We start from the raw sequence: 23163 nt of genomic DNA on the forward strand, positions 1-23163 counted from the left end.
CACCCTAGGCAATTTATTCTAGTGTTTAACCACCCTGACAGTTAGGAACTTTTTCCTAATGTCCAACCTAAACCTCCCTTGCTGTAGTTTAAACCCATTGCTTCTTGTTCTATCCTCAGAGGCCAGGAAGAAAAAGTTTTCTCCCTCCTCCTTGTGACACACTTTTAGATACCTGAAAACCGCTATCATGTCCCCTCTCAATCTTCTCTTTTCCAAACTAAACAAGCCTAATTCTTTCAGTCTTCCTTCATAGGTCATGTTCTCTAGACCTTTAATCATCCTTGTTGCTCTTCTCTGAACCTTCTCCAATTTCTCCACATCTTTCTTGAAATGCAGTGCCCAGAACTGGACACAATACTCCAACTGAGGCCTAATCAACGCAGAGTAGAGAGGAAGAATGACTTCTCTTGTCGTGCTCACAACACACCTGTTAGTGCATCCTAGAATCATGTTGGCTTTTTTTGCAACAGCGTTATACTGTTGACTCATATTTAGCTTGTGGTCCACAATAGACCCTAGATCCCTTTCTGCTGTACTCCTTCCTGGACAGTCGCTTCCCATTCTAGATGTGTGAAACTGATTGTTCCTTCCTAAGTGGAGCACTTTGCATTTGTCCTTATTAAACTTCATCCTGTTTACCTCAGACCATTTCTCCAGTTTGTCCAGATCATTTTGAATTATGACCCTATCCTCCAAAGCAGTTGCAACCCCTCCAAGCTTGGTATGATCTGCAAACTTAATAAGCGTACTCTCAATGCCAATATCTAAATCGTTGATGAAGATATTGAACAGAACTGGTCCCAAAACAGACCCCTGTGGAGCCCCACTTGTTACCCCTTTCCAGCAGGATTGTGAACCGTTCATATCTACTCTCTGGGAATGGTTATCCAGCCAGTTATGCACCCACCTTATAGTAGCCCCATCTAAGTTGTATTTGCCTAGTTTATTGATAAGAATATCATGTGAGACCGTATCAAATGCCTTTCTAAAGTCTAGGTATACCACATCCACCGCTTGTCCCTTATCCACAAAACTTGTTATCCTATCAAAGAAAGCTATCAGATTGGTTTGACATGATTTGTTCTTTACAAATCCATGCTGGCTGTTCCCTATCACCTTATTATCTTCCAAGTGTTTGCAGATGATTTCCTTAATTACTTGCTCCATTATCTTTCCTGGCACAGAAGTTAAACTGACTGGTCTGTAGTTTCCTGGGTTGTTTTTATTTCCCTGGGTTGTATATCCACCCACCTGACACATACTGATGCAACCAGAGTAAACAAAATAAATGTTCAAACCTACAGGGGGCCCTGGCTTTCCTCTGATTCCTGCTGGTCCTGGCAAACCAACAGATCCCTTAAGAAAAAAAAAGAGCCATTAAATACTGTTGAAGACAATTATTTATAACATTACACATGGTAAAAAACTGGTAATTCTTTCTCATGTCTTCAAAATTAGCTAAACATCCAGTCAACACTCAGCCCAGATTTCAAATCTACAGGGCAGGATCTGAATCAACCTCTTACATTCATGTTTCAACAAAATAGTTCAGTTAGTTGATGCTACTGTATTTAGTTTTTAGTGCAATAACACTGTATTAACTTAGAATTTTTATAAAAACAAATACCTGGGCTAATCTTGGAGTTAGGGATTAAGTACCCAAGATTCCATTATTCAAAATAGGAGAGAAAAGCTCGCTTATTAACCATTTTCATTCTATCCAGGAGCATCATGAGCTGTCTGATAACACATTTTTGCCTAACTGCTGATCACAGTTTTCAGGTTTTTTGGGTCAGATAAAACAGTAGGCTCCACCTCAGGACACTTTTTGGCTTCTGTCACAAATGACCAGTAGAACAACCTCTCGTTGAGTTTTGGTGGGAATTATACTTCTCTGTTCTCCCTTTTCTGACAGCATGTTTTCTGACATGCACAAGTGCATTCATGGTAGCCAGAATTTGACCCAAACATCTAACATGCCTTTGGTCATTATTTTCACGAACAAAACAAAACAATTAATTCAAATGACAGTACAGAAAATAAAATAGTCCTGGGGTATTCAACTAATAGCACTGATTTCTATTTGATTGTACATTACTTGCTGCTATTTAAAAGAAGAAAAGGCCATTGAAGTTACTAGATGAGAATATATGTCAAAATAGTGCCACTCTATTACCTTGTCTCCTGCATATCCCCGCTCTCCTGGCTCTCCTGCAATGCCTTGTTCACCCTAAACAATATATTGTTTTAAACAAACATATATATGCAGTTTGAATGGTATCTTTCTCAGATTCACAAAAACAATTATTCTAATCAATGGCCCGTATTTAGAACTAGAGTATGGTTTTTTTTTTTTTTTTTTTTTTTGGACTATGTACCTCCCTGCTGAACACAGTCCTGCAAACATCACCAACACTGTGCTGGAAAGCACAATGCATGGCAGTCAGCACTGTGCTCATCAGTGTTTGCAGAATCACACCCTCACTGGCAATAGCTTGATAAAAAAGAAAACAAAAGAGGGAAAAAATGAAAAGGAGGTGATTTGCAAAACAGAAGTGATAAAGACTGTCTAAAATTGATACAGGTTGGATCTCCTTTGTCTGGCACCCTCAGGCCCTGACCCATACCAAATGAGAGAATTTGCTGGATATGGGGCAATTCAATGCCACCAGCTTTCCAGGACATGCCCCCTCCCTCCAGCTGGTTCCACTCCAGCCCCACTGCTACTGAGCTTCAGCCTGCAGGGCTTGGACTTGGGCTCCAGCCCACTGGGGCTCCCTGGGAACAGATCTTCCCAGCTGCCATGGCCCTGCTTCTCCCCCGCCCAACTGGGAATCTCTGGGGACAGGGCTTGCCAGCTGCCCCGCTTCTGCCGCATTCCACTGGGGGTCCCCAGGGATGGGGCTTGCCGGCTGCCCTGCCCAGACGAGGCTCCCCAGGGATGGGGCTCTCAGCCAGTTCACAGTCACGGGCACCAGGGTTCTCTGATCCAGTAACATCTGTGGTCCTACTGGACCACATACGTTGCTGGTCAAGAGAGTCCTGGATTTTGGAGGTTCAACCTGTATATCTCTATGATAATGGAAATATTTAGATCACCTTATCACCTTTCATTCCAGGCTGCCCCAAAGTCCCCGGAAGACCCTGTTAAAAACAAACAAAACAAACCAGAAATGCTTGATTATTTTTTTTTAAGTAAAATGTATTTGGAAACATGGTAATGTGAGTTCTGCTTAATGCCATACCAGAGGTCCAGGAATTCCAGAAGGTCCACTCGGTCCCACAGGTCCAACAACACCCTAAACAATAAAAAATAAGAGACTACATTAAACTTTTCTTACACAGGGACTGCTTCCTGAATGATTCAGGGAACTGGAAATGCCATAAATTATTGTTTATATCTATGTTATTGGTTGAGTTCCAGGAGCCCAGGTTGATAGTGACTGAAAGTGTTTTCATCTGTTTGCTCTTTGGAGATGCAAAGCCCGGTCCTTATGGACAAGTACCCATTTTACAAAACCTTCACCATGACTGGTATCCTCTAACTCAGCAGCAGAACCATGAATTGAACTGCTCCCTTCATTCCTAAATGTCATGCACCCGGAAAAGGATAGATGCGTATTTTGCCACACAGCGTGAGAAAGCTTGCACTTATATAGTAACCACACAGTCTGTACCTGTTCAGTGAACATAAAAACTTCAGTGCATGCTGAGACTGCCAAATCCAGGCCTTTTCTGTCACAGCACCAAATCTGATTTAAGTGAAATATTCTACTTTGAAATGTGAATCTTGTAAAGGAATCTCAATGATTTCCATATCAAATATATCAAATATATACATGAAAAGATACATTTTCCCTAAGTACCAGTGGTGCGGATTTAGCCTAAACTCTTGTGCCAAGCTGGGTTCTTTCAGTAAAAAAAGGATAATTATATTAAATTAATTACTATACTGCTCCTCCAAGTGATTTAAACTTTCACTTCCACCACTAGATACTGCAAGAGAAGAAATAGAGAAGAGCCACATTGCTTGTGCCAACACTTCTCCTGTCACATTTGCCTCTTTAGCCAGACAGAACACCTGACAATGGATGCTTTTACACAGATCCTGATGTGGTTTTGCAGAGACTGTGGCTCACATTTCCCATTTACAGAAATCCAGGCTGGGGGGGGCCATCCTATATGAAAGGTGCCCAATGGTGGAATCTCTCAAAGAGCAGGTGGGAGAGCTACAGGAGCAAGTGGCCAGGCTATGGAACATTGGTGCCTATGAGAAATTCCTTGAGAGTATTCATGTGGAGACACCTAAAGCTGAGGAAGCTATCTAGCTGCAAAAGACTGCTGGCACACCACTGATGGAGGAGATGGTTCTGTCTCAGGGGGACAGTGGAAGCTGGGTACCCCTGCTATGAGAGCTCCACCCCTATCACCAATCCACTCACTAGGGTTCTAGAGAACCGTTATGCAACCCTGAATACGAGAGTTAAGGAATCACCCCCTAGGGAGAAGGAGGAGAAGCCATGACTGAAAGGGCTGCAGCCACCACTCCAAGGAGGAAACGTAGGATTGTGGTGGTTGGAGTCTCTTCTGAGGGAGACAGAGGCAACCATCTGTCACCCTGATGTTCCCCATGGAAGATCTCTATGTACCCCAGGTTGAGAACCACTGGAACGGGAGACTTCTCAAGAACCTGCCTAGCCCTACATTTCAGTGATTCTATATCAGGGCAAATTCTGCCCTGAAAACACCAATGATGAATTGGGACTATATACCTTAATTATACTATGTATAGAAAAAATTGCATCTAAGAGCCAAGTCAAAATGACTTACAGGGAATAAACTAGCAAACTGATCTGCTTCAAACAAAAGTTCTGATCTGCTCAGACTGGATTGATTTTATTAAGTACAGTGAACCCTCGTTTATCGCGGTAGATAGGTTCCAAACCCGACCGCGATAGTTGAAAATCCGCGAAGTAGGGACACCATATTTAACATGTATACAGCGAGCCCTCGCTACTTCGCGGTTCGACCATCGCGGATTCACGTATATACATAATGTAATGAAAAAAGTCCGCGAAGTCGTGAATCCGCGATGGTCGAACCGCGAAGTAGCGAGGGCTCACTGTACTCAAATGTTCAAATTCTAATGATGGAAGAGCAATCTTGTAAAATTATTCTATTGAAATGATCAGTTCATTCAAATAAGGTTAGATTTAAACAACCCCAGAATCTCTTAATTTTGAAATTTATTATAAGGATTCTGGAGAGAGAGACAAAATGTAAATATTTTCATGAAGTTCAAAAAAATGGGAAAAAGTTATACTCACTCTCAGTCCAGGAAATCCGGGAGGCCCAACACCACCAACAGTTCCCTTTAAAAAAGAGTGAATATGGAACAATCAAACTTTAATTTTAATACACTCCCAGAAGTAGCAAGCTAATTAAAACTTAGCTGCAAAGAAAAATAAATTGGAATTTTGGCTTCTCTCTGACATATAAATAAGGCCTGAAAGACGATTAACTAACGTTGTGCATAAAGAAAATATGTGCTAAAGGTTCCTTTATTAAGGTAAGAAAACCAAAATAAACAAGACACGAGACATGAATTTCTGCATTTAAAACCAGTGAAGTCAGACTTGACATTCCTGCTATTTTAAAAGCAGGAAAACAAAAGAGGAGGAGGGGGAAAACAATAATTGGTGATGGGAGTGGGAAAGAAACACTTCTTGTCAGTCTCCCTTTATGTATCCCTTGGAAGTAAAAAAAATTAATAAAAATCTACACTCCACTGAAAAATGGATTTCTTTGCAGACTACCTTGAATGGCAATACTCTCTTAGGCTATGTCTAGACTGCAAGCCTCTTTCGAAAGAGGCCTTTTCGAAAGTATCTTTCAAAAAAGCCTCTTTCGAAAAAGAGCGTCTAGACTGCCTAGGCAGTCTGGATGCTCTCTTTCGAAAACGCCCTGTTTGCATTCAAGAACGCCTTTTTTCGAAAGAGCACTTTCGAAAGAAGGCGTTCTTCCTCGTGAAATTAGGTTTACCGCCGTCGAAAGAAAAGCCGCATTCTTTCGATTTAATTTCGAAAGAACACGGCTGTAGTCTAGACGCAAGTGAAGTTTTTTCGAAAAAAGGCTACTTTTTTCGAAAAAACCCTTGAGTCTGGACACAGCCTTAAAGGTTTATGTATCTTTAAAACAGATTCAAATTTTAGTGAACATCTGAAGTGAACAGACAGTTCATTACAACTGTTCCTTATTTCACAAGCGGAGAATATTCAATAAGTTTCAGAAAATAAATTACTTCAAAATTGTTTTTAGTAATTTTAACACACTACTGGCTCTTTCTTGTCCAAATTAAACTCAGAGGCTGCAGCCTCAAAGACAGCAATCATTACGTGAAAAGGGTAATTCTCTCCCTTTAGTCACCCAGATCTGCCTCCTTCTAGGCTCAGCCTCTCTATGCAGCTTAATTACCATATGGCCATCTGGTTGATGAAAACAATATAAGGGACACAATGCTTCCCTACACATCCTAATGATTGAGGTGATGGGTATGAAACCAAACCTGGTCCTATTGTGAAGTTACTGTTCAGGCTCTACATCTGTGTGACCACAAGATTCAAAACACAACTTCCTTCTTCTCTTTCAGCCACCCATCCACCAGCTCCAGACTTCCCTGCAGTACTAGCTGGGAGGGTTCTAGTCTGCAGTGGAGTGTGGATTGGGAACGTAACATACACATGATTAGAGGCTAAGGAGGGAAGTAGGAAAACAGGGATGGTTCCTGTTAAACGAAAGGAGCCAGAGCTAATGGGGAGATTTCCTGAGTCCCCCATGGAGCCCTAGTTCTTATTACAACAGAACTCCCCGTCAGTATGCAGTAGTTCCTGCTCCACATCATGAGCGTTTGAGTACACTCAGTAAATATCTTATTAGGTTTGCAACCTGATCTCCAGCCCCCTGAAGCTGCAGGTTTGGTACTTTGCCTGAACCAGCCCTGGAGGGTGAGTTTTTTGCGGGCTATTTGAGGAGGCTCTCATATCAGCTGTCTTAGCAAATTAGAAGGAACTCATTTTCAAATGTGCAGTGCTAAAATGCAATTCTTTGTAATATTTAAGTCTGTAATTTAGGACCTGGACTTTCTGAGTTTGCCTCTATTAAAGCGTTGTTCTTCCCCTTTAATTCTGGTGGAAAGAACGCATCTGCTTTGGAGCGGGGAGGAGGCAGACCTAACTGACTTTTGTGTATAATTTGTAGAGCACTTGGTTACAGTAATAAAGCCCTTTGGATTCTTTCAAGCTGAAAAGTGTCACAGAAGTGAAAGATATTACATTACTTAACACCTTGGTAAGCTTCATTCCTGAGATCAGAAATGCCAAAAACATTTACTGCATGTCAAAATCTGGGGTCACTGGGCAATAAAAGCACCAGCGAAACTTTAAAAAGTTTCCAGTTGGTGCAGCAGAGTTGTCCTCATCCTCAGATTTTTTTTAACAGTTCCCTGGCTCTTCACCCTGTTTCTGGCCCCCACCCAGGCTTAGTGCCTAGGAGCAGCTGCTCTAACTGCCCATCTGCACTAAGGTAGCATCCATCATCTGAGAACAGCTGCAACCTGGCCATTCTATCTCCCTGTTCACTGTGTCATGGACCATAAGACGGGTTGCGCAGGGACCAGTACCCTAGCTCTGCATCTTGGGGTGGGAGGCTCCTCCAAGAATCCACAGCCAGGAGGCTACAGCCAGAATCAACTAAGAAGGGAGAAAAGTCTCAGAGAGGTAGCCATATTAGTGTGTATCTGCAAAACCAATGAGGAGTCCCATGGTACCTTAAAGACAAAGGGTATGTCTACACTACCACCCTAGTTCGAACTGGGGTGGTTAATGTAGGCAACCGAAGTTGCAAATGAAGCCCGGGATTTGAATTTCCCGGGCTTCATTTGCATGTTGCCGGGCGCTGCCATTTTTAAATCCCCGCTAGTTTGGACTCCGTGCCCGCGGCTACACGCGGCACGGAGTAGGTAGTTCGGATTAGGCTTCCTATTCCGAACTACCGTTACTCCTCGTGGAACGAGGTGTACCGGTAGTTCGGAATAGGAAGCCTAATCCGAACTACCTACTCCGTGGGGATTTAAAAATGGCGGCGCCCGGCAAGATGCAAATGAAGCCCGGGAAATTCAAATCCCAGGCTTCATTTGCAACTTCGGTTGCCTACATTAACCACCCTAGTTCGAACTAGGGTGGTAGTGTAGGCATACCCTAACAGATTTGTCATTTTAGGGGATTGTGTGTAGGTCAGGATTGGCCTGACCCCCAAGGCCTGTGAGAGTGAGGGATAGTTTTCCAGCTAGATTGTAGATTGTTAATGATGCGCTGGAGGGGTTTATACTGGGGGCTCTAGTTGATGACTAGTGGTGATCTGTTATTTTGTTTGACAGGCCAATCTGCTCTAAGGTACTACAGAACCACTGCTGTTTTAAAAGATATTTTTCCTAAGTGTACTCTAGTGCTCATGATGTGGAGCAGGAGCTATTGCATACTGACTGGGAGTACTGTGGAGATAAGAGATAGAAGGGAGAGACTGTGAGACACTCTTTTCAATTCCCCCTCAGGAATGGTAACACAGATAAACCTGTAGGGAAACACTTTAACCTCCCTAGACATTCAGTAATGAATTTGAAAGTAGCCATCCTTCTATAAAATCTCCACACCAAATGCTGTGAACGACCCACTTCCACCCTGACTTGATTAGCTTCATCAACACAAGCAACTTTCTTTCTTTATATATACTGCTTCTTCTGTACCTTCCACTCCAGTTGATCGGATGAAGTGGGGTTTTCCCATGAAAGCTTATTTCCTAAGAAACCTAGTCTCTAAGGCCACATCTACACTACCTGGAAGATTGACACTGATGCAGTCGATCTTCTGGGGTTTGAATTAGTGGGTCTACTGAAGACCTACTACAGTAAAACTCCGATGGTCCGGCATCTGATGGTCCGGCACTCCTGATGGTCCGGCACCATCAGGAACCCGGAAGTGCTCCAGGCAGCCGGACCATTGGAGCTGCTCTGCCCCCAGCTTCCCCTATTCAGCCGCTGCTAAAACTGACCAGCGACTGAATCGGGAAGCCGGAGGCAGAGCAGCTGGGGCGCTGCTGGGTAGGTCCCCTAGCGCTGCCCCTCGGGCTGTGGGATCAATCGGGCAGCACCCCAGCTGTCCCCGATTCAGCCGCTGCTGAAACTGATCAGCGGCTGACTACAGGAAGCCCGAGACCCTGATCTGTTTCAGCAGCAGCTGACTTGGAGACACCTGGGACCAACCCGGCAGCACCCCAGCTGCTCTGCCCCAGGCGTCTCCGATTCAGCCGCTGCTGGTCAGTTACAGCAGCGGCTGAATCAGGGACGCCTGGGGCAGAGCGGACTATCGGAAGGGGGAGGGTTATGAGGGGTCTAGGGTGGCATTCCCCCCCCCCCATCCCAGACCCCTAATAGCTCCCCCTTCCAATAGTCCGGCATATCTGATAATCCGGCACCCCCTGGGTCCCAAAGATGCCGGATTATCGGAAGTGTACTGTAATTCCAACTGAGAGGTTTTCCCTGTCAGTGCCAGTAGTCCTGCTCCTGCTGTGTGGGAGCCACAAAACCACGATTTAAGATATGTCGACTCTAGCGACGTAATTAACATAGCTGGAGTTGTGTATCTTAAGTCAACTTTCTCCTTTAGTGTAGACCAGACCTACGGGGCCACGGGACTTCTCATTGGTTTTGCAGCTACAGATTAACACAGCCACCTATCTGAGACTTATTCTGAAAAGGGGTTGCCAAAGAAGGAGCTGCTGCCCTACCAATGCTGAGTTACTGAAATTCAGAAACGTATTCAGTAATAATTCTTAGGTTAAAGTTGGTAAATACATGAACATACTAAAACCAATTTATAAAACAACTCATTTTATGAGACCTTGGAACTGTAGTTTAATCGTATTGATGCAAAGTCATGCCTCAGGTCCCCAGTCTCCAAGAATTTTAGCAAGAATACAAATTTCTCTAGTTAGCCTTAAACAGACAAAGGTTTGATTCTGAAAGGTGCTGAGCACGGGGATCTCCTAATGGGAGCTGGCTACATTCAGCAGCTTTCCGGATTTCTCTCTCTGTCTGAATATCTTCCACATAAAATTAAGAACAAATCACTGCTGGACTTCATTGAATCTTTCCTTCTTTTCAATGTAAAAACTCTGAGGTTGGTTTGTTTTTTGACACATTTTAATACCCTCATATTGTAAATTACAAAATCACACACTCTGTGTGACACTTACAGGATTCCCATCTGCACCAGGGGGCCCTCTGTTCCCAAAGTCACCTTGAAAACCCTGAGAAGAGGTAACAATGTTATAAGCAGGCCTCACACCAAATATTATGCTTCAAATCACACTTGTAAGAAATTTGGGAAGAACAACTGACTTGCCCTTTATTTTCCCTTTATCACCCAAAGCTGGGAGGTTCTGAAAGATGCTTACAAGAGTCAGGTGCACAATCCCAATTGAATTTCTATGAGATTTTGACACCTAATTTCCATAGGTTCCTTTCAAACCCCCAGCTCAAATTGCCCAAAGGTACCGTACTAGAAAGCAAGTTGATACAAACAAGAAGGGAGAAAGATAAATAATTTCAGCTGCTGAATTCAAAACACACTTCATTGTCTTACTCCAAAACTCTATCCAAGAAGGATGTGAGAAGGTTTTTTGGATGACATTTTGAGTTGCAATAATATGCACCTTATGAGTTCGGTGCTATGCAGTGCTCATTGGAATGTTTGTTTGGAGTCTTCTGATACCCAGTTCTATGCCTTGACTACAAGATCACATTTCCCACATGTTTCCCACATTTCCCATATTTACTTAAGACTTTTTCAAAAAAAATCTATGGATGAAGACTCAATATGACAAATGTGCATTAAAATCTATGAGCAATATGAGGGACTCACTGCTGTACAAAAATAAGCTTTTATTTTCTAACCATTCTGTGTTTAGATTTATCCTTGTCAATGTAAACTAATGAATGCTTGCCTTGTTCAGTTTACAGCTAGAATCTGAAACAACAGCACCAAATGAGGTTTGAATTTACTCATTCATCTTAGGAGAGTGCTGACTTGAGGGTTAGGTCGGGATGTTCTGCATCCACAAGGATACACATGGAATCTGACTGGTCGAGTACAATTTCAGTTTTGAGCCCAAATTAGCATTTGTTGCCTGGGGCTGCAGGACTTGTAGTTCTGCCTTCCTGGAACCATGATCTTTCCTGCACTCTCCTATGGTCTTTTGGATCCTATTTTACTTCCCCAGAGGTTGCCTCTAGGAAGGAAGGAAGTATTGTCATTCTTATTGATGTAAGTAGTGATCAATGCCAATATATAAAGTTGGAGGGTAGGTGTGTAATGGAGAACGGTGCACAATATTGCTAGGACCAGTCCGTTTTAACATGTTTCCTAATACTCTAGAAGAGGCAGTAAAACTACATACCAATGAACATTGCAGATGATGGATGCTAAATTGGGAGGGATTCTGCATGAAAAAGTGCAAGCTAATAAATCTAGGAAAAATCCTCCTAAATATAGCTAGTATGGAAGCAAAACACCTTTGCAAGCACCAGTGCAGTAAAATAGCCAGGAATGATTCTGGACATGTGAACATGTGATACAGTTATAAAATTATAATGTAATTTTGCCCTACATTTGCCAAGGTGTCCTAGAGGTAGGGCACATTTGAAAGGACAATTCATGGTAGGGATCTGAGCAACTAGCCAACATGCTAGTCGCTTTCCCCTCCCTTGCTGACTATCAGAAAGAGGCAGAAAGGGGGTGGGCAAGAGGATGGGGTGCTTTAAAGCAGCAGCGCCATATGGAGCCCAAGGCCAGACCCCAGGCTCCCCATGGTGCTGCTGCTTTGAAATGCCACATACAGCCCATTTCAACACAGAAGCACCACATGGAGTCCAGAGTCAGCTGGGGACTCCCCCAGCTAACCCCGGGCTCCATGCAGCGCTGCCACTTTGAAATGCCGCGAGGAGCACAGGGCCATCAGGGGACTGCTTGAGTCTCCCACTGGCCCTGTGCTCCTTACAGTGCTTTTGCCTTTGAAGTGTGGCAACAGCAACAGCCTCAAAGATGGAGGCAACCTTACCAAGTAATCGAATAGTCGAGACAAATTGTATAGACTATTCGATTAGCCAATTAACTGAAATTTTACAGTCCCTAGTTCATAGTTGCTAGCATAGTATTTTAGACTGCACACAGTTTGCTATATTTACACTCTCACAGGTGTTTCGGCCAATGGATTAACACCATTTTTGCACTTACTAGCTGTCCATCCACAATCACTCTGATCCCTCCCTAACCTTCTTAATGCATTCTCATAGGGTTTGCTTTGTTCATACTGCAACTTCAGCTACATGATTTAGTTAACTTGAATTATTTGAGCTAACACAACTGTAAACTCTAGTGCAGCGATTCCACAAAAGTTTATTCTCAGAGATAAACATTTGTTCCTGGTTATGTTTCACCCTCGGTTGAGCCCCAGGATAAGCCATGACTTACAACAAATTTTGTGAGTATTTACCACTGAGGTTTACAAACATTTGTGAGTGTGCATGTTAGAATTCACAATTCTCATTAACTGGATCCACACTTCCATTCCCATAGCCTTGAGGGAACAGTTTCATCCTGCATGTAGTTATTCTATAAACATTACCTCTTCTGCTCTCAGACATTTTCAATATTTTCCTCTCTGTATAACGGCAAGAGTGGGTTAAGTTACTAACCTTTCACCTTTAGGGGGCTATGCTCAAACATGCCTTGGGGCACAAAGACTATTAGTTTAGCCCTTTCAACTTCTTTCATTAGGTTGTCTAGCTCGTGAAGTAGCAGAGCTGAATACCTTCAGTTAAAAGCTGGGAGAGGGGAGAGGAATGCCTACCAGGGGCTAAACATGGACTGTGGGTCAGGAAAAGGCACCTTAACTGCTGCAGTGGAAAGGTGGGAAGTTTATCTTCTAACGCAAAATAGTTTTAGGATTCCTCAGCTATATTTTTTTAATCAAAACAACCAGCCTTTAACCTTAATGCCATAAGAACTGGAGTTTAACTGTATAAGAGAGAAGCATCTTATACAGTTAAACTGAGCCTCTCTAGTCTGGCACCTTCAAGAACTGACCAGAGAATCTGCCAAACCTTGGGAGGTCAATATTGTTTAGCAGAAACATTTCCACTGCTTAGAAGACATTTAGGGCTAAAACAGAATTAAGTAACAGCACACAACACCGAGAGCCAGGATTGATGGCTGTAAATAAACAGTTATGGGACCACAGGAAACTTGGCCAAACCCATGATAAGTGGACATTCGGCTAACTAATATCATGCCAGACCATGGATTTTGCGAGACCAGAGAGTGCTGGACACATGAGATTTAATCTGCCGAACTCTTCTCTCTTCCACAACCACTGAACCATTGAATTGTTCCAACTCATATTGTTTTGTCTTATATTGTCTGCTTTGGTCTTATTTACTTATATTTTGTCTTGTTCTTTTCTTTCATGCCTTATTTTGTTTCAGTCAATATGTTCCACTCCTATTCCTCTATAAATAAACCATTAGCAGTCTATATATTATCTTGCAGCAAGTTAATAGGCTCATAATTCTTCATATTTTAATGAGAATGTGAATGAATTTGAGTTAATCATTCTAATTCACATACTGACTTTTGAATTGCAATCATTACAATGAATGAGTGTTGCATTTTAATAGAAATAAAAATATCAGTTACAAAAAGGAGAAAGGTGGGTAAAATTGAATAAGCTGTCGCATAGTATGTGGTTATTTAACATAAACCACAAGTCAGCTCACACTTCATGGAATTATGCTAGCCTAACTCCTGGCTCTACTGAAGTCAATGAGAGCTTTGCCAGTGTTGTAAGTGGGGCTAGGATTTCACCCAAGGAGTTTTAGTCCTGATGAATTACTGTCTGTGACTACACCTGAAAGTTTAATTGGTCAAATGTTCTCCAGATCAATATTGAAACATCCTCCATGCTCTGTGGAACTTTGCATATTCTAACAACTTGTCATGGGGTGGGTATGCCCAGCCCCCTCAGGGGCAGGGCCCTAGACCTCAAAGACTTTCCAAAGAGTGCTCCACTCCATGTGTGGCTCAGTCCCTTGGGCTCAGGGCCAATCACTATACTCCATCTTCACCGAGGTAGTCCGACCTAGCAGAAAACACCCCTTCTTGAAAGGCAGTGATGCCTAGTGGCCAGAGTCAATAATCAACACTAAGGGTGTGTCTAGATTACAGGGTTTTGTTGACAAAAGTGGACTTTTGTCGACAAAACTAAACCTGCGTCTACACTACCGCTGAGTTCTGTCGACATAACGGAACTCAGCAGTTTTGTCGACGCTGGCAAACCTCATTTTACGAGGAATAACGCCTTTTGTCGACAGAGTTCTGTTGACAGAAGGCGTTATCGCATCTAAACTGTCCTTTGCGTCTACACTGCCATGTCAACAAAGCAGCTTGCTTTGTCGACAGAACTGAATGTAGTCTAGACGCTCTTTGTCGACAGAAGTTTTGTCGACAGTATCTGTCGACAAAACTTCTGTCGACAAAAGCCTGTAGTCTAGACATACCCTAACTGTTCCCCAGGCAATAAGGCCTCACAGCCACAGTCAATATCAACACACCCTGTTTGCAGGGCAATAAGGCCTAGCAGCCAGTGTCTGTTCCCACTCCCTTCTTTCAGGGCAGTGAGGTCTGCTGGTTTTTGTCTGTAATCAACACACCCTGTTTTCAGGGCAATGAGGCCTAGCAGCCAGTATCAGTAATCACCCCCTTCCCTTAGGGCAGTGAGGCCTAGCAGTCAGAGTTAGTAGCAGTACCCCCCTACTTTCAGGGCAGTAATGCCTAGTGGCCAAGTCAGTATCTACACTCCCTGTTTTCAGGGCAATAAGGCCTAGCAGCCAGAATCAGTAATCACAGCTGTAGCTCCCCTGCATTGGGGTTAATGGAACTGGGATAACAGGGACCCGGGCATAGCCTCTCCAGCATGTCCCAGCCCAGGGTCCTGTCAGTGGTGAGCAAGTCCCATCACTAGCTCAGCAGGGAATCCACCTGAAACATGAGTTCTCATGGTTTCAACTCCCCGCCCTTGGCTGCTTCCTACTAGTAGACTCATGGCACTTGGCTTCTTCTCTCCTCCCCTCCAGACTGGGGACTTCTCCTGCTATTCCCCACTGACTGGCCTCCGCGGTTCGGTTTGTCTGCAGCACTTCCTCCAGAGCTCTGGCAGCCCCTCCACAGCGGTCAGCCCTGACTGAGCTGCTCCACTGGCCTTTATACCATGTGTGACGGCGCGTTGGGGGTCCCCCGTCTCCTGCACCCCGAAATGGCACAAACAGACTGCACCAGCCGGTGGAATAGAGGAAGTTCATTGCCTCTCCAGGATACAGTACAGCACAGATGTAATCTGGTCACAGAGCTGGGCTAGGATGCCTCAGGCCCCCTTGAGATGGGGGAGACCGGGCCCCTAAACTCCAGCCCCTTTCCCTAGGCTGTCTCCTCCATGCTCTCAGACAGCAACTAACTAACTCTCTTCCAGCCCTGCCCCCCAGCCAGGGCAGCATTCCACCTTCCTTTGTTCCTCTCCATGGGGGGTGTCTGGCCATACTGGTTTGCATAGTGACTCATCCTGTTTTGCTGGGTCCTGGTACCCACGGCAGCAGTGGGGGTTACCCCAGAGCCAGCAGCATAGAAACCAGCCAGGTACCCCCACTACGTCACACCATGCTCCAACTGGAGCATGCCCAGCAGGGCTGTGGGGTCAGGGCTTTCTTGGCCAGGTAGCTCTGGTTAACCCTTGCTGGTCCAGTGTGGGTTGGTACATTCCTTCACACAACTGTGTAAATGTACCCACATCACTCAGACACCATTTAAATCCCTTTGGATTTCTAATTAGAGAAATGTGGCTTTTCACAACAAAATGCAGACATGCTCAACTGACCAAGCTACATTTACTACAAGTGAAGTCACGAGGACATTATAGTTGTTACCACACTGATGTCACCACTCCTATCTTCTTTATGTACACTCTGCTGGTCCATAAATAGTCAGCTCTAATTTGTAGCTGACTACAGAGCTGCTCTGATGGGGAAGGTGGCTGAGGGCTGTGCCAAACAAGGCATCCTCAAGTAAAATCCCTCTGCTGGCACAGTTAAGTATTTGGACTGCACTGGCCTTTTAAGAGTCCTGTGAGGAAGAGATGTTTTCTTCCATTTCCTGCTGCCTATTTATTCCTTTTGTCAGAATTTCTGATACAAATCTCCTGAATTTTCACTGGTTGAAACCCTCTCAAACACAGGGAGTATGTCTACACTACCACCCTAGTTCGAACTAAGGTGGTTAATGTAGGCAACTGGAGTTGCAAATGAAGCCCGGGATTTGAAATTCCCGGGCTTCATTTGCATATTGCCGGGCGCCGCCATTTTTAAATGTCCGCTAGTTCTGACTCCGTGCCCGCGGCTACACGCGGCTCGAACTAGGTAGTTCGGATTAGGCTTCCTATTCCGAACTACCGGTACACCTCGTTCCACATACCCTGGATGACTCTAGCCCAAGGTGCTTGTTCTTTTTTACAGACCGGTAAGTCTAATTACAGACCGGTAAATCTAACTTCAGTACCGGGCAAATTAGTCGAAACAATAGTGAAGAATAAAATTGTGAGGCATTTTTAAGAACATAATTTGTTGGATAAAAGTCAACATGGTTTCTGTAAAGGGAAATCATGTCTTACTAATCTATTAGGGTATGTCTACACTACCACCCTAGTTCAAACTAGGGTGGTTAATGTAGTCATACGAACTTGAAAATGAAACCTGGGATTTCAATTTCCCGGGATTCATTTGCATGTTGCCAGGCGCCGCCATTTTTATATCCCCGCTAGTTCGGACTCCGTGCCCGCAGCTACACGTGGCACGAACTAGATAGTTCGGATTAGGCTTCTGTGGAACGAGGCGCACAGATAGTTCGGAATAGGAAGCCTAATCCGAACTATCTAGTTCGTGCTGCGTGTAGCCGTGGGCACGGAGTCCGTACTAGCGGACATTTAAAAATGGCGGCGCCCGGCAACATGCAAATGAAGCCCAGGAAATTCAAATACCGGGCTTCATTAGCAAGTTCGTATGACTACATTAACCACCCTAGTTCGAACTAGGGTGGTAGTGTAGACATACCCTTAGAGTTCTTTGAAGGGGTTAACAAACATGCAGACAAGGGGGATCCAGTAGATACAATATACTTTGATTTTCAGAAAGCCTTTGACAAGGTCCCTCACCAAAAGTTCTTGTGTAAATTACATTGCCATGGGCTAAAAGGGAAGGTCCTTTCATGGATTGAGAACTGGTTAAAAGACAGGAAACAAAGGGTAGGAATAAATGGTAAATTTTCAGAATGGAGAGGGGTAACTAGTGGTGTCCCCCAAGGGACAGTCCTGGGACCAATCCTGTTCAACTTATTCATAAATGATCTGGAGAAAGGGGTAAGCAGTGAGGTGGTAAAGTTAGTGGATGATACCAAACAGTTTAGTATAGTCAAGACCAAAGCAGACTGTGAGGGACTCCGAAAAGATCTCACCAAACTGAGTGATTGGGCAACAAAATGGCAAATGAAATTTAATGTGGATAAGTGTAAAGTAATGCACATTGGGAAAAATAACCCCAACTATACATACAGTATGATGGGGGTTAATTGGCTATGACAAATCAGGAAAGAGATCATGGAGTTATCATGGATAGTTCTCTGAAAACTTCCACACAGTGTGCAGCGGTGGTCAAAAAGGCAAATAGGATGCTAGGAATTATTAAGAAAGGGATAGAAAATAAGACCCAGAATATCTTACTGCCCCTGTATAAAACTATGGTACGCCCACATCTTGAATACTGTGTACAGATGTGGTCTCCTCACCTCAAAAAAGATATTTTGGCCTTGGAAAGGGTTCAGAAAAGGGCAACTAAAATGATTAGGGGTTTGGAATGGGTCCTATATGAAGAGAGGTTAAAGCAACTGGAACTTTTCAGTTTAGAAAAGAGGAGACTGAGGGGGGATATGATAGAGGTATATAAAATAATGAGCGGTGTGGAGAGGGCAAATAAAGAAAAGTTATTTATTAGTTCCCATAATAGAAGAACTAGAGGACACCAAATGAAGTTAATGGGTAGCAGGTTTAAAACTAATAAAATAAAGTTCTTCTTCACACAGCGCGTAGTCAACCTGTGGAACTCCTTGCCAGAGGAAGCTGTGAAGGCTAGGACTATAACAGAGTTTAAAGAGAAGCTAGATAATTTCATGGAAGTTAGGTCCATAAAAGGCTATTAGGCAGGGGATAGAAATGGTGTCCCTGGCTTTGTTTGTCAGAGGCTGGAGAGGGATGACAGGAGACAAATCGCTTGATCATTGTCTTCAGTCCACCCTCTCTGGGGCACCTGGTGCTGGCCACTGTCGGCAGACAGGATACTGGGCTAGGTGGACCTTTAGTCTGACCCAGTATGGCCGTTCATATGTTCTTATGTTCTTTTTGTTTGTTTGCTTGATTTTTGTGTTTTGTTGCAAATAAGCAATGAGTGTTAATTTCCCAGAAAATTCTGCTCAAGTAACCAGGTGTTCAACCCCTTGAAACTCAGTTTTCAGCAAAAATAATTTAGACCATTTCCATCTATCCAGCCTGTCAATCACACTGTGAAAATGTTATTCACTTCCTGATCATGATGCTCACAAATGATAATCTATAATTTTAATTTTAAAGTATGAGATTTTCATATTACGAATAGACTGTAGCATTTATTCTTTATGTCGCTGTTAATTTAGCAGATATTCATAGTGCTAACAATTAAATGGAACAGACTTTGGTGACATTTCACATGTGCAAAATGGGGATTTTACATGGTGCTACAGTATTAAAAATATGTTTTGCTCATTCAAGGTTACTTTCTGAGAAGACACAGTAAAAAGGCTAATTTACTGTTCTTTTAAGAAAAATAGCTTGTTCTTGTCTGGGTGTTTGTCCCAATTGATGTTAAACTCCAGATGCCACATATGACGACACAACTTTTTAAATAAAAATTAATAGTTAAATCAAAAGTGAAATGCAGAAAGTAATAAGGCAATTTTCCCAATTACTAGGTCTCAGATTCAGACTGCAGATAGTGATTTATACACAGAAAAAAGAAAACAACAAGGAAGTAGATTAACCATAGCCAGGCCCGTTGATGGGGAGAAGCAGAGGAGAACAAAGGGGACAATTGCCCTGGGCTCCGGTGATTCAAAAGGGCCCACGGCTCCCTCCTCACGCTGTTGCTACTGCAGGAGTGGCAGTGGTCAGAGCCCTGGGCTCTTTTAAAATTCCTGCCACAACCCCACATGGCATGTTCCATGCATGGCTAGGGAGTGGGGGGGCACCAGTGTGGTGTTCTTTGGGTGGTGCTGAGGGCTGGCTCCCCTGCTCTGCCCCTTCCACCTGAGGCCCCGCCCCTTCCAGAAGCATGGGGTAACCCCTCCCCACCTTGCCCAGGGGCCTGGTGAGTCTGTTGGATCCCTGATCATGATATTTCCACTGTCATGATCTTGAGTTTTATAACTGATGAGAGAAGAACAATTTGGGCACTAACAAAAAGAAAAAACCATTTCCTATCTAGGGAAAGAGTTAAAATAATCTAAAACTGAAAATGCACTAATACTACTGTGTAGCAAATGTTTTATTACATTAATAATATAATCTACTACAGGCAGTCACCGACTTACGCGGATCAGACTTACGTCGGATCCGCACTTACGAACGGGGCTTTCTCGCCCTGGAGCTCACAGGCAGCGGTCAGCCACCTTGACCTCCGGGGCGAGAAAAGCTGCTCCCGGTGCCCCTGGTCTGCTGGGGACCGTCTCCAGCAAACCAGGGGCACCGGGAGCAAAGCGGTCCCGCGCCAGAGCAAAACCTCAGAGGCGAGGCACCCCCCCCGCTGCCGCTTTGCTCCCTGTGTCCCTGGTCTGCTGGGGGGGGCGCAGCTAGTGTGCCCCTCCCCCAGCAGACCAGGCTTTTGTTGTGGACCCTGGGGCAGAGCAGCTGGGGCGCTGCCGGTTGGTCCCGCAGCGCCGCTCTGGGCACTACTGGACCAACCCGGCAGCACCCCAGCTGCTCTGCCCCAGGCGTCCCTAAGTCAGCCGTTGCTGAAACTGACCAGCCCTGACTACAGGAAGCCCGAGGCACAGTTGCTCTGCCCCGGGTTTTCTGGAATCAGCTGCTGATCAGTTTCAGCAGCAGCTGACTTGGGGTTCTTAAGTTGAATCTGTATGTAAGTCAGAACTGGCAGTCAGTTTCAGCAGCGGCTGAATCTGGATGCCAGTTCCGACTTACATACAGATTCAACTTAAGAACAAACCTACAGTCCCTATCTTGTACGTAACCCGGGGACTGCCTGTATATTGCCATAACACATCCTAGGAAACAAGAACGTTCATATTTTTAATATAAATCAATTCTGCAGAGTTTTCACACAGTTACAGGGAACTGAACTAGCATGTTGCTCATGTAGTTTATAAGACCTTCTTTGTCAGTTGAGTATTAATTGTAACTAATCCTATATTATATATTCCCCCATAAATGTGCTCAAAATAGTGCATGAGAAATACTGTGCAGCATATATAACAAGGTAGTATTGTATAAAAGTAATTTCATATTACATGCATATTATATATTACATACTTAATGTGGAAATGGGACACAGAATACAGAATATTTTCTTTAAAACATACTGTAGATCCAACTAATTTGAAATTCAGGCAATTTCAGACACTCTAATCTTTATCATAAGGAATTCAATCAATGTAATATTTTCTTCTGTTTAAAATTTGCCAAAGACATTACTAGGGCCCTGTCAAAATCACAGGTATGAACAATTTGTCACAGACCATGAAATCTAGTCTTTTGTGTGTTTTTACCCTATACTATACAGATTTCATAAGGGAGATTAGTTTTTCTCAAACTGGGGGCCTGACCCAAAAGCAAGTTGAAGGCATGACACAAGGTTATTTTAGGGGGAGTCATGGTATTACTACCCTATTTCTGCATTGTTGCCTTCAGTGTTGGGTGGCTGGAGAGTGACAGCAACTGACTGAGAGCCCAGTTCTACAGGCAGCAGCAAAGAAGTAAGGTTGGCAATACCATACCATGCCATCCTTACATCTGCTCTACTGCTGGCGGTGGCTGTGCCCTCTGTGTTGAGCTCTGGCTAGCAGCCATCACTCTCCAGCATGAATTAAGGGTAGCATTAATGCAGCACCTCCTACAATAACCTTGTGATCCCTTCCCAAAGCTTCGTTTTGGGTCAGGACCTCTTCAAATACAACACTATTACATTTCAGATTTAAATTGCAGAAATAATGAAATTTATTATTTTTAAAATCCTATGACTGTGAATTGATCAAAATGGACCATGGATTTGGTAGATATTACAAATACTAATAGCCATTCAACTAATCTGCTAACTGGTAGCATTTTGAATCCTAAAGAGATGTTTTTCATGGCTGATGTTTGCTATAGCATATTAAATGCCATCTAGACAGTAGATGAAATGATGGCAAGCACAATTATCTACCAGCAATTGAAAGCATCCATCATTGTGGCATTGAGAGCTATATTAAAAATGGTAAGAACTATCATATCTATTCAGTAGAAGACACTAATTTCCACCTCTCAGATTTTATGCTGCTTTCCAAAATCTCTGGGATTTGCCTTCTTCCAAAAGCAATGGTACTAGGCTGGCCTTTTTTTCCCCTCATTATTACTGATGGAAGGTTTGCACAAAGATGAATCTTGCATTTCACCTGGAACTGAAAGGCTGGGCTCATCTCTTGGACACTGGTAATTCCACAGCCACGATTTCTTTGGTGAGAGGGGCATCCTGCTCCTACTTTATAAGAGAGTAACCCTGAGACCACTGGGCTGGATTTGGGGAAAGTACCAAGATCTAAGCACCTACTGAAGTGCTTTGAAGGCTTGGGTGGTATGAGAACTAAACCTTTGCCCAACAAGTACTTTAAAGATAAGGACTAAGGTCTTGGAACTGATTTCAGTATCAAGGAATAGATGAGGCATTAAGTGAAAAGCCAATGGTATGTGCAGAATACTAGGCCAATGTGCTTTCATTGACCTCTGTTACTTATACAGTGGACTACCATGTGTTAAACTATTTAAAGATGGATTTCTGTGGTTAATAGTCCTCACTAAACTGGCATAGGCGCAATCTGTGACTAGCTGTAGACAGGAAACAAATTTCTTATCACTTCTGCTACTTATGTAGCAAGGAGCAGCCCAGTAACTAAAGATATCATGCTATCTTGAGAACCAGAGGTCAGGTTCCTTCAGTTGAAGACAAAATTATAGTTCCAGACAGCTTTTCAGAATGCCCCATCAGTATCACTTCATTCTTTAAAAAAAATGATCCATCTGCTTTTTTACCTGGATGCCCATTCTTCTCAGAAAAGCTTAAAATCTTCTCCTGGCTAAATGCACTTATTGTGAGGTACTGACAGCATGGATCTGCTAGTGTACAATTTTGGGATGCATAAAGTAGTATGTGATTCCAATGAGAAATGAGTAGCATTGAGGTAGACAAAAAAAAACTGAACATGCTATCCTGTTAGCTGATTATTTTACTAAATTTCACCTTTTTTGATTGACACATTAGTCTGTAGCATTAAAACTTAAATAAGATCTTCTATTTTAGGGCTTTCAGGAGTGTCTTTTAGTACTTTTTTTTATATACACTGATTATCTCAAAATTCAGGCCTATTAGAAGCTGGGCCATATTTTACATGATTTTTGAATAACCATGCAGCAAATAAAAAAAGTACATCAATGGGAGCTATGCATATCTCCCTCTGAACATTTTACTTCCAGACAGCAAAAGTCTTAAAGTACAACCATGTGGCAGAAAACAAAGAACTTGGCACATAAGAGATCATGCAACAGCTTTTTAACCTATCAGAAATACTGTAAACCTTAGGAAGGTATATGCCTAATAGATTTACATCTGTTCTCAAATGCAAAAATACCCTTGTATTAAGTAGGGAATACTTTTAA

General features: G+C 43.3%; 1 protein-coding gene across 4 annotated transcripts in view; it reads right to left on the reverse strand.

Moving 5' to 3' along the window:
- The window catches only part of COL24A1 (collagen type XXIV alpha 1 chain), a 256970-nt gene that overhangs the window by 140545 nt on the left and 93262 nt on the right, over window positions 1–23163 (reverse strand). For all 4 annotated transcript variants that reach the window (XR_012905946.2, XM_075936387.2, XM_025183174.3 and 1 more), the window contains exons 13-18: window positions 10309–10362; window positions 5328–5372; window positions 3246–3299; window positions 3100–3144; window positions 2177–2230; window positions 1303–1356 (exon numbers count right to left, since the gene is read on the reverse strand). Coding sequence is in view for 3 of the 4 variants with exons in the window: in XM_075936387.2 (XP_075792502.2) it covers window positions 1303–1356; window positions 2177–2230; window positions 3100–3144; window positions 3246–3299; window positions 5328–5372; window positions 10309–10362 (306 nt within the window). In the remaining variant the exon portion in view is untranslated. The remainder of the gene's footprint in view (window positions 1–1302; window positions 1357–2176; window positions 2231–3099; window positions 3145–3245; window positions 3300–5327; window positions 5373–10308; window positions 10363–23163) is intronic.

The sequence above is a fragment of the Pelodiscus sinensis genome, chromosome 9, assembly GCF_052426305.1.
Source record: "Pelodiscus sinensis isolate ZL-2025 chromosome 9, ASM5242630v1, whole genome shotgun sequence".
Classification (NCBI taxonomy): domain Eukaryota; kingdom Metazoa; phylum Chordata; order Testudines; family Trionychidae; genus Pelodiscus; species Pelodiscus sinensis.